Below are 17746 nucleotides of genomic sequence, written 5' to 3' on the forward strand. Positions count from 1 at the left end.
GATATATTCTTGAATATTGTATTGTCAAAATGATGTAAGCATTGTTGTATTTTTGAATACTGTATATTTTTTGAGCACCACTACATTTTTGTTGTAATAAACATTTGTAATATTGCTAGTATTATTTTTTGTATTATTCCTCATTACATTGTCTCTCTCATGTAATTTATGTATGCTGATGTTATGAGAGATTAATTATTGTTACCGCATCATCTGTTTATATTTCAGGCGCATTATTATCAGTCACCCGAAGTCTGGCCGGGATTTGCAGAGTAAAATGAAGGTGATGTTTGACCAATTGTGCACAAATAGGTGCAAATTCCTTCTGACGAGCTGAGACTGCAGTAGACTAATCGGCAAACAGTAAAATTGGAGTATTCTCATATTCCAGTTTGCCCCAGCTATGGTATTTTCACACAATTTCGTCTTTATGAAAAAAGTTCAGGAACTTAGCGATTACCAGTTGTGGGCGATTAAAGCTGGAAGACTTCCCGTCGAGCCAATGCGCTCACTCAATCGGTATAGGCCCCAGCATGTCCGATAAGGCCAAAGCCCTGGGAAGCCAGGATTCGATCATGCTGTGAAGACTGCGCTCAGGAATGGACTCTAGCAAACCTATAAAATGCAAATGACTGTGCCGAGCGCAGTTCTCCAGGTCCTCAGTCCTTTCATTGGCCTTCATCATTGTGGCCTTCACAGCCTCAAGCGCATACTTGAGCATTTGCACGTGCTCGCCCATGCCGATTAAGTGGGATTCAACCTCCTCAAGTCATGTAGTGTTATCAGCCAGCAGGAACTGGAGAGTATTGAAGCGCTCATGGATTTTCCCCAGTTTTTCATCCATCGCAGTAAGAATTGTGCTGGCCATATCATTCACCAGGGTTACTGGTGCCGGCCGCCATTTTACGCAAAAGACGTCTCTTCTCCTTCTGAGCCAGTTTAGCAGCCATCGAGGAATCAAAACACGGCAAAAAAGTGTGCGCCCAGTAGAGCTCTAGATCTCCAGTGGGTAATCCACCCAAAAAGTGAAAAAACTAAGCAAAAAAAAAAAAAAGAAGCAAATGAGGAAGACAGAAGGCGGCGGGGGTCCTGGAGCAAAGCAAGACACGTCTCGCCGCTCACACCATATCACGTGACTTCTCCTACGTCTGCTTTAAATAGAAAAGTTGTTGCTAAGGCAAGTACAATGTATGTAACTATGATGCTCTTGTAATGGGCTCAGTAGATACTACAGGACTTTGAACTGCCCTGTATATATGAGATGTGAATAAAACAGGGACCACAGTGGACAGAAGTTCCTTAAATTACATGATGTAACTGGTAGTGACAAGTGACATTAACATTTTCCTCATTCATCTTCTTTTCAGCACCAAAATACAAAAGGATGGAAACTTGAAGGATTTACATTATACGATTTGAGAGAGCTGTGAAGCAGAATGCTGCCACATCTTGCTTTATTGATTATTAATAGAATGCAGTTTACTTTAAGCAAGAATGTGGCTTATTGAGCTATCATGGTGTCTTCACTGGCTGCTGATGTTTCTATGAAAGCACGGTTTAATGGGCAGCTGATAGGAAAGCCATGATACTCAAGCTAAGAATACATGTCAACAGCACACACATACATTTAACCCCTTCATTTCAAACATTCAATTCATCCTACTGTGTATGCACTCCAGCTGTACCCACCCTTTTCAGGATCTTATCTAGCTCAGAAGGGCTTTGCAATATATTGTTCTAAAACTCATGCTAAGCCAATTTTATCATGGGTTTGCCAAAAAAAAAAAAAAAGTTACATATATTAAAAGTTCACCTAATGAGTGATACAGAGTTAATATACTGGTGATAAAACATGTCAGAAATAGTTTGAGCATGCTATTCTAGTGCAAGGAAATAAAAAAATGCAGTGGCAAAATAGCTTGAGCATATTACTTACCAAGGCATGCTAAATAATATCCTGCTAAACTGAGTACCCTCAGTTCTCGTTTCCTCTTAATTACTCCTGCTGACTCATGAAGAATATATAACTAAGCCAGTTACAGGGGAGTTGCTTCCCAGTACAGAGGGAAGAAATGAAAGAGTTAGTGCACTCTGGCTGAGGAGGTCAAAGGATAATGCAGAGTTTAAAGAGAGCAGGAAACCGAATGACTGCATGTTTTGAACCATCTGTCTTCTGCGTTGGCGAGGATCTTCAAAGAGCAGTGTGAGAGGATATAGTTAGGGACAGAAGAGAGCATGGAAGGGGGACACCAATGGAGGAATCTGGCCACTCTGACTGAAAAGGGCCCCAGCATCTGACCAGTCCCTTCTATGACAATTCTGTAGTAGAGGCACTGCAATAGCTGCACCACACAGTCTGATACTCCCTCAAAGCTCACAGAAATTAGTTCTGCACTCAACCCACTCAACAAAGGACCTCGGCGTATGGATCGATAAAGATCTCAACCTAAAAACACACATAGCAGCCAAAACCAAGGAAGGTTTCTATAAACTTCATGTACTAAAACACCTAAAGCCGCTCCTCCACCATCAGGAATTCCGAACAGTTCTACAATCCCTGATCTTCAGCAGCTTAGACTACTGCAACTCAATGTTATTAGGTCTCCCCAAATCCACCTTAAAACCGCTGCAGTTACTGCAGAATGCCGCTGCAAGAGTACTGACCGGAAATAAAAAAATCGGATCACATCACCCCAATACTAAAAAGCCTACACTGGCTACCAATCATTCAAAGAATTGAATACAAAACCCTGACGATCATCCATGACGCTTTACACAATTCAGTTAACTCCGCAGTCAGTAAAATGTTCCACCCCCACAAACCTCAACGGAACACCAGAACTTCTGAAAAACGTCTACTCGAAATACCCACATATCCCATGGCTAAGCTTACTAACACCAGAAATAGAGCTCTCTCCATAGCGGGGCCTAAACTCTGGAACGCCCCTACCATGCTACCTCACCACTATCATCGAAAATAAATCATTCAAAAAAGAACTGAAAACCTGGATCTTCAGCCAGACTTTCAATGATGATTTAAGCAATCCACAATTGTGATGCCTCAAGCTTCCCATCCTTCTCCCCTCTTCTCTTCTCCGCTTACCTACCCCTTCCTCCTTCCATTACCTACCCCATCCCCCCCTCATTTCCTACTTTTCCCATTCAGACTTTCTTGTATTCAGAGCACGAGTTTGTACATACCTTCCTCGTTTTTCGTTTCTATTTTCTTTTTCGTTATTTGAATTAAATTATTTTTTAGTTATTCCTGTTACTTCCTTCTCCATATGCTAGTTGCATATACTTTTGTTTCTCAAATTGTTCTATGTATCATTGTTTCGTTCCAATGTAAACCGGGGTGAAGGCATGTGCTAAACCTCGGTATATAAAAGCTTCAAATAAATAAATAAATAAATAAACCCAAAACAACTGGTCAGCTGAAAAAAGCCTTTGAGGCTCAGGGTGCTCTTCAGCCTCAAGCCTCTGAACATCTACAGTAGTCTTTGGCCATGTTAACAATGACAGCAAAGATCTGGTAACTTATTAGTTAGAAATATATTTGCCTTGTATAAGGAAAGATGGATTTATTTCTGAAGTGCTCAAGTGTGTCTCCTGTCACCTCCTTCATGCACTCTTTCGCCTCCAAGACTTGATGATACTCTGTGAAAACTCTCTTTTCACACTGTGGATGAGAGAAGGACTGTGAATGGGGTCTATTGGTTAATGCCCCTGGATGGAGCCCCTCCTCCCCCCCTGCTTTTCTGATTAGCTAAGGATAGGGCTGGGTCCCATCCCCCATAAACCCTGCTATTTAGGATGGCGATTCTGAATGCCTTTGGTTCTCTGTGTCGACTAACCACAACAATCCAATTGTTGGATGTAATTGTATATTTGTTTAATTGTTCAATCTGTTTGATGTAATTTTCTGTTCCTTGTTCTGTGTAAACCGAAGTGGTATGCACAAGTGCATGAACTCCGGTATATAAAAGCCTTTAAATAAATAAATAAATAACAATGATAGCAGTGAACCTGATCATCAGGTCAATACCTTGGAGCCTGTCTGTTTTCACACCAGCATGAAACTTCCTCTGCCTTATACATTGTAAGGTGTGGAGCAATCTTTAAATAGCCTCTCTGGAGTGCCAAAAGTGGGTTCCAGAAGGAAAGTTCAAGTTTATAGCAAGTGAAAAAAGGTAATTTTAAGTAACAATAATTCATATTTTCCCATATCTAAGTGAAGAATCATCATTTGAACTTAAGAAAGCAAGTTTCAGTAAGATTACATTTGTTTAAACAGCCAAGCAAAACAAGAGACTGGGATAAACTAGCACTCAGCATTGTCACGGGCTATTATACTCTCAGAGGATGAAAGGGAGCAAGTGAACTGTTCACACCGTTTTTACGAACCTGACATTGCATTAATGCATCCTGCAGCGAGCAGCGCCATTCCTCCATTACACTGCACACGCGGTCCCAGCAGGTATTCATTTGGCTCAGTCGCTCCTGCAAGTCCTTACTTTCTGCTGTGTCTGTCTGGGTGAACTCTGAGCTGCACAGGTTAATGGACAGGATGATGGCCTTGCGATTATCAATGGCCTTCTGAAGCTCCTGGGCAAGAAAAGAAAAATGAAATTCTCTAAAATTAAACATAAACTATAGAAAGATACAGTACACACTAACAGTAACATAGGAAATGACAGTAGATAAAGACCAATGGCCCATTCCATCTGCTTAGTTATTCCAGTCTACACTGCCAAGGATAAATCCCAGCTGTCAGCCAAAGAGTCTCGGGCAGTTGCAGGATACAGCTCCTTATCCAAGTCAGTTTTCTGTTATCAAAACAAAAAAGGAATAACTCGGTACATAGTAGGCAATATTTTTCTTCACTATGTATCACTCCACCAGAAATGGACATGAAGTTATGGCAGGAGACCTTATTCATCCTTTTGCATATGCAGTGCTGAATTTGAATTTCTTTCTACCATAAAGCACACAGTGCAATTTTAGTATCAGGATATCTTATCTTTTTTTGTTTTTCAAAACAGATAGACTGATCCTCGTATAGAAACAGATGAAATGGGAAATTACAGATTTCACATCATGAATAAAAAAGATAAACAACCTAAATGAAGATGTGCATCTGAAAACCTCACTGTGGAAGGTATACGAAAGATTAGACGGACCTATCAGGGTCTCAGGAAGGTAGATAGTTTGGCCTTAGATGCCGCACTATTAATTCTGGAAGCAGACACAAATCAAATTTAGCACCTGTTAAAGTTTTATTTATTGTATTTTTTTATTTTACACCCCCTTGTTAAATGTAAACCAGCATGAAGTGATACCTATCTCGAATGCCGGCATAGAAAAACACTAAATAAATAAATAAAATAAAATAAAACAAATTGGGTCATCAGAGTTGGTTAAAGATGTAGGTGCCTCTCTGGAGTCTAAATTTAGTTTTTAAATTCAGATTTCCAGGAGAATTCAATCTTTCTACTGGAAGATGAGGTGGGTGGGAAAGCTCCATTCATTTTTGACCCACAATTCTCTGGGATGGTTATTCAACCACTGGTTACGTCTCAGCTGGTTTATAATAAGGACTGGTGTAAAGGCCTCTCTCAGAGCCTCATGCACAGACTGCAGAAGTGGCTAGAATGGTGCTGGGATCCACTAGATGTGCATCTTCTACTTTCAAACCCGTAATGAGGTATACTTCAGCTGGGTAGAGGAAGTACTTGAAGACGATAATATACAATCACTTCCCAGTACAGACATGTAATAACTAAATAGATATATCATCATTTGGGTCTGCTTTCCTTTTTTTTGACATCTAACTTATCCGGCTAACTTTGGAGGGATATTTAATGGTGAAGCTGCGACACTGAATATAACTGGCTATCTTAAAGATAGCTGGGTACGTATATAAGTTTATTACTGGGGTGGGGGTGGGGGTAATTTTCAAAAAGCCTGCTTAAGAGCTGGCACACACATGCATAAACTACACCAACTGGTGCTTAAATCCACCGTGAAAAGTATTCCATTTAATCTACCCTGCACAAATTATTCTTCCTAATCTACTCTGAGTTGATCAAACTTTTCCAGAAAACTTACAGGCATACCATCGGATTTTACAAAAAATATGCCGTGAAAGTCCTAACCTGGCTCCATTCAATCCGGGCAAGCTTATGCACGAATGGGATCTGCATGCGCTGAGATAGATCTTAAAAAAGTACGCGTGCGCATACTTTTGTTCGCGCAACCGGCGCAAACAAAAGTACGCCGGATTTTATAAGATCTTATAAAATCCGGGGCCGGCGCGTGCAAGGCTGCGCAAAATCGGCAGCCTGTGCGCGCCGAGCCGCGCAGCCTGCCTCCGTTCCCTCCGAGGCTGCTCCGAAATCGGAGCAGACTCAGAGGGAACTCCTTCCGCGTCCCCCCACCTTCCCCTATCTAACCCACCCCCCAACCCTACCTAAATCCCCCCCTACCATTGTTGTGCAAATTACGCCTGCTTGAGGCGGGCGTAACTTGCGCGCGCCGCCTCGGCATCCCCCGGCACAGGCCGCAGTACCGGGGGACTCGGGACCGCCCTCCCGGCCCGCCCCAAACCGTCGTCACACCCCCGGACCAGCCCCGGACCGCCCCCTGACCCTGGACACGCCCCCAGACACACCCCCGGCCTGCCGACACGACCCCCGGACACGCCCCCTCCCGCCCCTTTTACGAAGCCCCGGGACTTACGCGCATCCTGGGGCTTTGCGCGCGCCGGCATGCGAGTGCCCTGCGCGCGTAAATCCGGCAGGATTTACGCGCGCAGGGCTTTTAAAATCTACCCCATTAAGTTTACCCAAATATCGGGCAGGCACACTTTTGAAAAAGGCACTTCTGTACATAAAATGGCTTTGCGTACAAACAATTCCCTTTGAAAATTACCCTGATAGGGTAAATAAAATAAAATGACAGAAATGTAAGATTAATGCCAGTCAATCAGTTCAACATTTCAGCCGGAGCTATACAACAGGAGAAGTCTGTCAGAACTTCATACCCGAAGAGGCAGGTGTAAAAACAGATGAGAAAGTTCAAAAAAATTCTAATTGGTTATGTGAGGATGAATATATATCCCTTGTGAACAGCTGTTATATATTAAAGTTATGTTAAATCCTTAGGCGTGTTTCAGTTCAGAAGCCTACAGGCTTTGACAGAAACAGGAGTATTTAAAATCTTGAAAATTAGTCAAGGCAGTTCATTTTAGGCAGGCTTTTTCAGGCAGAGAGTAATTTTTGAGATGCTGTTTATTACTTTGATGTGCTATATCAGGGGTCAGGAACCTATGGCTCAGGAGCCAGATATGGCTCTTTTGATGGCTGCATCTGGCTCGCAGACAAATCTTTAATAAAACAGTAAAAATCTAACAAAATCCCCCACCCTCCTGACCCCCCCAAGACCTGCCAAAAGTCCCTGGTGGTCCAGCAGGGGGCCAGGAGCGGTCCGGGAGCGATCTCCTGGACTTGGGCTGTCGGCTGCCAGTAGTCAAAATGGCGCCGATGGCCCTTTGCCCTCACTGTCACTGGGGTCGACCAATGGCGGCGGTAGCCCCTGTGACATAGTAAGGGCAAAGGACTGTCGGCTGCCAATAATCAAAATTGCATCGACAGCCCTTTGCCCTTACTATGTCACAGGGGCTACCGCCGCCATTGGTCGACCCCAGTGACATAGTGAGGGCAAAGGGCCATCGGCGCCATTTTGACTACTGGCAGCTGACAGCCCAAGTCCAGGAGATCGCTTCCGGACCCCCGCTGGACCACCAGGACTTTTGGCAGATCTTGGGGGGGGGGGGGGGTCTGGAGGGTGGGGGGTTGTAGTAAATTAATTTTGGAGGTCTTGGGGGGGCGTCAGGAGGGTGGGGTGTTTTGTTAGATTTTTACTTTTTTATTAAAGATTTGTCTGTGAGCCCTGGACCCCCGCTGGATCACCAGGGACTTTTGGCAGGTCTTTGGGGGGTGGTTAGGAGGATGGGGGGTTGTAGTAAATTAATTTGGCAGGTCTTGGGGGCGTCAGGAGAGTAGGGGGTTATAGTAAATTAATTTGGTAGGTCTTGGGGGGAGTCAGGAGGGTGGGGGGTTGTAGTTAGTATGGCTCTCACGGAATTACATTTTAAAATATGTGGTGTTCATGGCTCTCTCAGCCAAAAAGGTTCCTGACCCCTGTGCTATATTATACATGAAATCTATTTTGTTTTACTATGTTTTATGTATGCATGTTAATTTTTTTTATGATTCTGATGTTGAGAAGTTTGTCTATATAATGAATGTATATTTTGTACTCTGCGCTTAACAAATTCTTTTTTGCAGAATAGAGGATATTTAAATAATCAAATAAATAAATGAATAAATCTGGTAACTCAGGAATGGGATTTTGGTGGTTTAATTATCCAAGGTAAAGTGGGAAACCATCTACACAGAGGGTGGGCAGCACGCTGATATCCTCTTTAATCAAGGGAAAGAGTTTTACATTGCTATACCGATGGTACCTAACCCGATACAGAATCAGCAAAATCTTTCCAGGGCCTGAGGGATTGCTGGAGGGGATAGGGACGCAGAGGCCCGCAGGCTCCATACATATCTGGGGGGATCTGCAGAGGAACAGCTGAAAACTGAAACACCATCCAGAAGGTGATACAACGGATATCAGGGAAAACGTCAACAAGGATAGAAAGGCATGCGTGCATTTTAAGGAAGGCCCGTGGGGGGAGAATCTCTATCGCAATGCTAACTTGGTCTCGCTGTGAAACAGCGGCTGCATGGAAGAGGCTTGCAGCAGTGGAATAACAGACAGCAGAGTGTTCACTGAAAGGGGAACGTGATGGTCGCCCGGGATTTGGAGCCCCGTCATAGACTACATGGGGGGCTGAGAGGTCCTTCAGCTTTATACGTTTGTTTGGCATGCAGTGCGGTTGTTCCCTGTGAATTGGGTACCCTTGTGTTCCTTTAGCGTATGAATTCAGGCAGTGACCTTTCATTTAACTTGATTAAAGGGCGAGTGTAGGAAGCGAAGGGGTGAGAAGGATGGGGGTAGAGGTAAGGCTGAGGGGAAGAGGTAAGGCTGAGGGGAATGAAAAGGGGGAAAAAAACAAAGCAAGAGTTAAGCCCATTCCCATGATTTGTGAAGATATGTCTGCCATGTGGCATCGGGTTATCAACGACCATTGTATGTTAAAAGGATTTGCCTTACTTTTCAAATAGAAAGTAAATTAAAAAATATGTTTATCTTTATTTCAAATTCCATTTCTAAATGCCCTGTTTCCCTTTGCTATATTTCCATAGTAACTGCCTGAGACATCATTATAAGCCCTTGCTAACAGTGCAGAATATCGGGCTGGAATTGTTTTGCAATCACTTTGGTGACAACCAGGATTATTGCTTCATCACAGCCTGTTTTTATTCTAATGCCTTATTCTGACATGGCGTGGGCATTCAGTGCTGATCTGACAGACCAGCGGGGGGTCTATTCTAATACCTGAGCTCATGTGTGGACAGCTATCCTCTACGCTCCCTGCCCCTCCTGCTCTGCTGACGCTTCAGAGGTTAACAGAGGGCTTCCCAAATCTGTGCTGGACACCCCAAAGCCAGTTGAGTATCCAGGATATCCAGAGTGGCTATGCACGAGATAGATCTGCAAACACTGGGTTTCAAATTATGCAAATTTATCGCATGCATAGTCATTGAGGATATCCTCAAAATCCTACTGGCTGTCGGGTCCCCAGAACAATTTGGGAAGTCCTGTGTTAATTCACTGTTTTCCCCCTCCGGAATGCATAAGCGCCAGTGTAAGTAAAAAATATCCTTTTTCTTACACTGGCGGTTAGGAGGATCCAGGCAGGGCCTCATGGAGGAGGTGTCCCTAGGTTTAGGAAGGGACAGACTGGAAGGCCTCAAAGTTGTTTTTTTTTTTTTTTTAAATTATTTTTTGCCGTGACGGAGTACGAGGGAGGCTGGCAGCACAGGAAAGCAGTGCAGATGCGGAGCAGAGGTGAGGCAGCGGCTGGAGGTGTGCTGGCTGCTTCCCACCTGTAGAGGCACCGCTGGCGTGAGGGGAAGGTGGCAGCGGAGGTGTTTCCATGCTCACTGCACTGGGCGAGCATGGGGACCCCTAATGCCATGAGGCAACTGCCCTGGTTGCTCTCTAACACCAGCCCTGGCTCTCTTTTCCCCATGCATTTCCTAAGTCTCTCTTTCTTTCTCTCCCCTGCTTTCTCCTCCCTCCCTCCCTCTCCTACCTTCCACCAATTTTCTTCACTCTCTCTCCATCATCTCTCCCTTTTCACCCCACCTCCCACCTTGCAGATTCCTTGCGTTTCCTACTTAAAGAACTCAAAGCAGTGGCGGCGGAGCAGCGGACAGCAATTCCCACCCTGGGCTGTTCCCCTCCTTCATTTGAGCAGCTGGAGCGCAGGAAATGCAAAGCCAAGACAGTCGCAACAACAAAAGTGGTAGCAATGGAGAAATGTCCCAACTAAGACAGTCATCACGTAAAAAAAAAACAGGTGGGGAAACAGCACGGCGAAAATTAAAGTAAAGAAGCAGCAGCAGAAGCAGCAGCAGCAGCAGCAGCGCAGGAAATAGGCAGGCCAAGACCGCTATGTCGTGGCAGCCAGTTCGCAGGTGGAAGCTGTAAGTCCTAGCTGCTGCTGCTGTGGGCAGGCTCCATTTTATATGCCGTTCACTGGGGAGACCCGGCAAAAGTGGGGAAGGACTTTGTTCAGGGGACCCACAGGGTCCTTCAAAGAGCCGCATGTGGCCCAAGAGACGCTGGTTGGCCACCCCTGGTCTACAGGCGCACCAGCCGAGCTTAAGAATTTTCCCATTCCTCACCTGGACACAACACACCTAACCAGTCAGGGTTTCAGGATGTCCATAATGAATAGACATGAGATAGAGTTGCATACATTGGGGGGCCAGGGCATGCAAATCTACCTCATGTAAATTCATTGCGGTAATACTGAAAACCCGACTGGTTGGGTGCTCCTCCAGGAGAGGGTTGAGAAACGCTGCTTTAGCCCCATGGGAGGTGTTATAAAATCATCCTCTAAAGGCAAGATATATCGAATGACTGATTGATAACATGTAAGCATAGAATATTATTGTCAAGTGATTATAGAAACATAGAATAAGACAGCAGATATGGATTGCAAGGCCTGCCCTTATTCCCTTCCTGTTGTAAAACCACAGAATCTACTCTGGCATTACCTGTACTTATCCCATGTTTTCTTAAATGTCAATAGTATTTTTGCTTTCACTACCTCCTCTGGGAGGCTGTTCTATACATCTATTGCCCTTACTATGAAGAAATATGTGTGTATATATATATATATATATATATATATATATAAAACTTTCTGTTTGCCCGTTGGGAAGTCGTTGTTCAAGCTTTGTTAACTAAACTTGGATTCATGCTGGTTTAGGCCAATAGCGTTTGCTTAAGCATTCAGACGCATTTGCCTTTGGTTGACAGGTAATATGCACACATGTATAGTGAAGCTGCTTTTGGCAGAGGAGATTTCCTTTATTGTTGCTATATGATTAAAAACAGACTTCTTTCATTTATTTCTTCAGTGGTTTCATATAAAGAGTTTTTCAAGATAGATAGAATTGGTTCCAATTTCACAGATTTACCTTATGTCGCTCAATGTTTAAATTCCCCCTGAAGAAGCCAAGGATCCTTGTCGGGGTTTTTCAAGTCTGACTTTCAACATTGGTTTCGTGATTGCATGATGAATAATCTTTGTAAAGAAACTTAATTCTACTTCATGTACACTGTGGTAGTTGATTTGCTAAATGGATGTATACCTGTTGTATGCTTACTGTAGTAAGAGTGTGGTATATGTGCATATTTCATGAAATGATTATTGTGTACTTGGTGGAATTTTGTCAACACATTTAAAAACAATTGATGGTATGTACTAGTTTCATTTGTATATATATTTTGCAGTAGTACATTGTTTTATATATTTCTTTAATAAAGATAAAGCTTTGCTTTTTATAACTATTTTTGTAGCGCTGTTTTCCATCGGGGATTTGTATATTTCTTGTTTCACAGGGTTTATGGTGCAGATGCTGAGACATTTTGCTGGCCTTTCTCTGGAGTGTTTTGCATAGGTAAATGTAGTGAAAACAGAACTGAAGATGGGGAGCCATTCTAAACAAGAACTCAAAAACGGTGGCAGGGGATCCCACAAGAACAAACTCTTTCTGCTCAGGGAGTCAATCACCAGAGGAAGGGCCTGGAAATAGGCAAAACGTTTAAATACCTCTCATGACCTTCACCTGACAGAGACGCAAACTGCCTCTTTCAGACTGCCGAAGCAGAGGAGAGAGACACACCTTGGGTTATTGCCCACTTGGGTACAAATGACCAGGTCAGTGGAGTTCAAGAGGAGTTCAGGGAATTCAGGAAGGAACGGGTAGTTTTCAAGGTCAGTGATGCATCTGTGGTGTTGCATGTGAAGAAAAACAGGATGTGCAAAGCCAGAGACTTCAGTTCATGGAGCTGAAAGACTGGTACATGGCAGAGGGGCTGTACCGGGACCTATAAAAAACTATTTAACAGTAATGATTTATATCTAGGTGTGAAAGGGACTATGGCTATTCATTTTAATTTGTCTCATCAGAAATGATTTGATATTCATCTGGGGACCTATAAGGAGCTGCATGTACAAAATCTAAAGGCGGCGCATGTAACTTGTTCCTGCCCGGAGGCAGGCGGAAAGGTAAGATAGAGGTCGGGGTGGGGTTAGAATAGGACTGGGGGTGGAAAGCTTAGGGGAAGGGGTGGGAAAGTTAGATTAGGGGGAAGGGAACGGGGGAAGGCCACTGGTGTCAGCGCGAGCAAGATACACTAGTGGCACCCCTTGCGTGCGCCGACCCTCGATAATATAATATGCAAGTGCCTGCACACGCATGTTATAAAATTGGGCATCCATGTGGGCGCGCTGGTTGCGCTTATGTGCGACTGCGCGTGCCTTTGAAAATCTACCCCTATGTGCGTAAATGCATCCCCTCCCTAACTCTGCCCAAGGAACTCCTCCCCATAATGCGAGTAAATATAGGTGCAAAGAGGCCTTCTGCAGGTGAAGCGGTGTTTTACCCATGGATATGGCTTCGAACGTTACCCTTCCTATGTGCAGTGACTGAAACAGGGTTACACTACCAATACCGCTAGGTACTAGGGATGTGAATCATTTTTCTGATGATTGAAAATATGGTACGATATTTTCAAAGTCGTCAGAAATCGGGGGCTCCCCGAAACTGATAAGAAAACCCCACAAAATTGTTCGTGGGGTTCTCTTATCATTTTGGGGGAGGGCGGGAAAAACGGCACACAAAAAACAAACCCTAAACTCCTACCATGTGACAGGGTCCGGCCAATGGCACGGATACCCTGTCCCATGGTAAGGGCAAAGGGCCATCGGTGCCATTTTTATTAGTGGCAGCTGACGGCCCGAGAGGGGGAGATCGCTCCCGGGACCCCCACTGGACCACCAGGTACTGTTAAAAAGTTTTTTGTGGGGGGGGGGGTCGGGAGGGTGGGGGAAGCTAAGGGATCTGTTTTAAAGGGTCGGGTGGGTTTTTTGTTTATCGGCTCGGGCACAGCTGATAAAAAAAAAAAAATGATCGGACTGCACGAAAAAAAAATCTATTCCGGTTCCGATTCACATCTCTACTAGGTACTCCTAGTGCCCATGGTGAACACAAAATCTTGTGTCAGAAAACCACCCCGCGATTTGGCTGGCCATCTCATGGCCTGAAAGTAGCTATGCCCACAGAAGTCCATATTTCAAACCCTGCCAAGTGGGTAACTTAACTGCATAATTTTCAGCTAAACCTACTCGGATCAGTGATTATTTGTCTAAAATTCCCCAAATAACTGAAGGCCTTTCTATTTATGCGGACCAACTAGGCTGCAGAAATGTAACCGTACTGCGCTCAATATGGCGCCATCTGGCTAAATGCGTTAGCTCGCCCTTGCCTTGCCTCCTGCCCCAGCCACTTTTTTGTCTGGGGAACTTTGCACAAACGTTTTGTGCAAAGTTCCCCAAATGCGGGTGGGGGTGAGGTACTTTTAAAGGAGCAAATTTTTGCAAATGAAAGTTTTTTTTTACCCAAGAATGTTTTGAATATGGACCTTGGGGTTAGTGAACGATGTAATGTTTGCCTTCAGGACGATCCATTCCTGGTTTTATTGCATATCATACAGAGAATAACAGTTTAGATGGCTCTGTGTCAATAAGATTAGAAAACAGCATAGTGAAGGAGAAAAAGAGCACAGCGACCTGTAATGTATCACGGTCCCAAAGGAAGGTGTGAGCAAGTGTTATCAATTGTCCAGAAAGGTAGATCGAAAAACCGATCGCATTGTTATAGGTATGAAAGCATTCCTGGAAATAGGTGCAAGAAATAACGCCAGTGGTCAAGGAAGCAACAGGTCCCAATATAACGCGATATTGACCTTTTGCTGCCTATTGCCATTATATCTGCCTAACCCGGCTCACGTCGGGGCTTGGACCTGTTGCTTCCTTGACCACCGGCGTTATCTCTAGCACCTGTTTCCAGGAATGCTTTCATGTCTTTAAGAGAGCGGTCCCGCTTTTCAATCTAACCTTCTGGACAATTGATAACACTGGCTCACACCTTCCTCTGTGATAACATTAGAAACCCATGAAAGCAGAGCAGGAAAATGAAGACTGGAACAGCCGGTTGGTAACTCTGGCTATTATGAATGGACAAGGACTTTGTCATCCATTATCAACCGTACATAGGCAGGGTAATCTTCAAAAGGACTCTTGCAGGTTAAACAGAGTTTTACGCTTGAAATGGTCTTTTACAAATCAGCCTGCCCTCACTGGCGTATGTCCTGTGCACGTGTAAGTTTACCTGCACTGAGCGGAAACGTTCCTAGGGGGTGTAACCGGGGAGGGATTTGGAGTTCTGCACGTAATAAGCGTGCGAGTGAATTTTCCTGACAAACAAATGTGTGCAGGCGATTTTGACAGGTCTAACGTATGTGGGATACGCCTGCTGGGATCATTTCCAAAGCCAGCTTTGAAAATCGGGGTAACTTGTGTGTGCAACGTTACAAAACGATCCCCTCCCCGGGTAACTGTCAAAGCCATTTCCCAGGGGAAAACAGTGCTTTACTTGTGGAAATGGCCTTTTTAGAAAATCGGCCGCCCTGGATGCCTGCGGTAGGCGGAGTTGTTCCCGGGGAAGGGAAGGGGAGGGGTTTAAATTAAATCACTCACATCGGAATCTTCAAATACATGCGCACAGTTTTTCTTGTAAAAGCTTACCCACACATGCTTTTCTGGGATAATTTTCAGAGGGGAAGGGCTGGGTTCTGTCACCTTGTAAAGTCCGTGGGTAAAAAAAATCCACACAGATCTTGCACAAGCGCAGGCAGTTTTAAAATCGCCCCCAAATCTGTTTCGAGCCCAATCTAACATACTCTCGTTTTCTTAAGCAGAAAAAAAAATATCTCACCATAACATTAACAGCAATCACACAAAGGAGTATGGACATGAGCTGAAAAGAAAAATAACACAACAACAACAACTTTCCTAGGCTGTATCGGCCGAGCAGCCATCCCAGGCCTTCCTAGGAAGAGCACGGGATAGAATCCGAGGGGCCCGCGCCGTGACGACTGATGCTGGAACCCACCTTCAGCTTCTTGATCCTTAGTTCGATGGTCTGGATGTCCGTGCTGAGCTCCAGCCGGCGAAGCTGATCCAGCTCCTTCTCCGTCTCGCCCAGCCAGTCCCAGACGTTGTTCAGGTCGCAGGTGAACTGCTGCCACTGCTGCAGGTTCTGCTTCATCCTCAGCTCCTTGCTCAGAGCTTGGGCCTGGATCAGCTCCCAGCGTTCGATCACGCCTGGCATAAAAGCAATGGGAATAAAATCAGGCGCGCGCACACAGGCGTGACCGCGCCGCACTGCACCCTCTGCGCAGCCGTAGGGCCGATTATATGCAAATCCCTGCACGACGAATCTCTGGAGTCACAACTACGCCATTCAGTTGCAGTTTTACTAGTTTGACTTTCATCCCCTGTACAACCATGAGGAAACGAACGCTTAGCAGACAAAGAAGAGGTCAAGGACAGGTAAGAAACCTCCATCACAGAACTTGCGATTCTTGCTCGACCGCCATGTTGGAAGGTAACTGCTTGAAACCTGCCCCTCCCCCGTTCTCTGCTCCCAGCCCCCCCATACGCAATGTCTTTGGCTGCATTTATCCTTTAACATCGTTTTTTAGGCACTGGGCTGGGAAGAGAAGGATGGAAACGGGTTCTGAAATGAACTTGAGCTGAAAGGCTCCGATTTACCCCCTTCCATTTTCAGCCCTCCCTGTCACCATCATCTCTTCCCCTCCCGCAACCTCTGTAAAAAGCAGTGTTAACGAAAACAGAAGTGTGCGCCTCCTGCGGAGCGCAGGGAGAGAGGGAGGTGCGTGCCCGAGCAGCCTCACTCCTCCCCCTCTCTCACAGGGGCAGCCCATCCAAGCTGCTGGTTCAGACTGGGGGAGGGAAAAGAAGGTGCCGGGACCGGAACCAGGGTGCTGAGAGGATGGAGAAGGGAGTGCGAGGGAGGGAGAGAGAAGTGGCACCCTGAGTGGGTCACCTCCCTTCTTCTCTATCCTCTCTGCTGACCTCAGGCTTTCAGAGATCCGGGATGCACTTTTAGCTGGAAGACTGAATTTCCTGGCTCTTTGCTCTTAGTGACCGTGAATTTTAGCTTGCAAATCTCAAAATGAGGCAGGCTGCTGGGAGAGTTTTAATATTGGTTGGAAGCTTTTGCCGACAGGTCATTTTCAGAGACTAATGCCATGGACCAGACTTGCGAGACTAAATTTTATCTTTTTTTTTTTTTTTTTTAACTCCACAGCACATACGAATTCACATATCCCTTGTACTTCTGTAATTTGTCATCTTTTGGGCAGATTTGTAGCATTTGTCTCTCTTTAGATTGTGATAACCTGAGAACTGTCTGGCACACAAGAAAATAATTTGTATTACTGGAGATGTGAGAGTCTGATATTTCTAGTGAACTGGTGTGTTCACTAAGATCAGAGAAATAATCTCTGATAGAATCAAAAATTATATAACTGAACATGGACTGCCAGTGTTTTCCTAGTGCAACTCTCGCTTCCTGAGACAGCAGTCTATCTCATGCAAGAAGAGTTTATAAACTCATTTTCTGGTTCACCTCTTTTGGAATTTAAAAAAATATAAATTAGGAGCCATATTCATTTAAAAAAATTAATCCACATGCTAGCAGCACTGCAGTGCATATTTCCTTGTTTAAATACCTTTCACTAATTACTCAATTCATTATAGGGTTTTTTTTGGTTGAAGCAAAATGTTCAATATAACTTAAAAAATATAAATGTATGTTAAACGTTCTGTAGGTTGACTGGACCTGGAGCTGTGCATGCCACATCCAAGGCATACTCTCTTTATGACCACCTTTCCTGTCACGCGTTACCTCCTGCATAATCTTTCATAGTGAACTCGTAGTTTTGAGAGAAAGAAAGTTAATGCAAATCTGTTAGGAAGGCAAGACAAATCATACCAGATACGTGTCAGAGCCATCTACCTCAAGGACTCAAAACAGGGCGATTTATTAGGATGACCAACATATAAATTAAGCTGGCTCTGGACTTCCCCGTTATTTCCTCTGCAGTTTCTTCCAATTTTATT

At 44.6% G+C, this 17746-nt stretch overlaps 1 protein-coding gene across 1 annotated transcript in view; it reads right to left on the bottom strand.

The window, feature by feature from the left end:
* Nucleotides 1–17746, bottom strand: part of SYNE1 (spectrin repeat containing nuclear envelope protein 1) — a 966955-nt gene that overhangs the window by 40827 nt on the left and 908382 nt on the right. Inside the window, 2 exon segments of the mRNA XM_029596918.1 lie at nt 4405–4605; nt 15711–15922. Of these exon segments, the coding sequence (XP_029452778.1) occupies nt 4405–4605; nt 15711–15922 (413 nt within the window).

The sequence above is a fragment of the Rhinatrema bivittatum genome, chromosome 3 (genome assembly GCF_901001135.1).
Source record: "Rhinatrema bivittatum chromosome 3, aRhiBiv1.1, whole genome shotgun sequence".
Lineage (NCBI taxonomy): Eukaryota > Metazoa > Chordata > Amphibia > Gymnophiona > Rhinatrematidae > Rhinatrema > Rhinatrema bivittatum.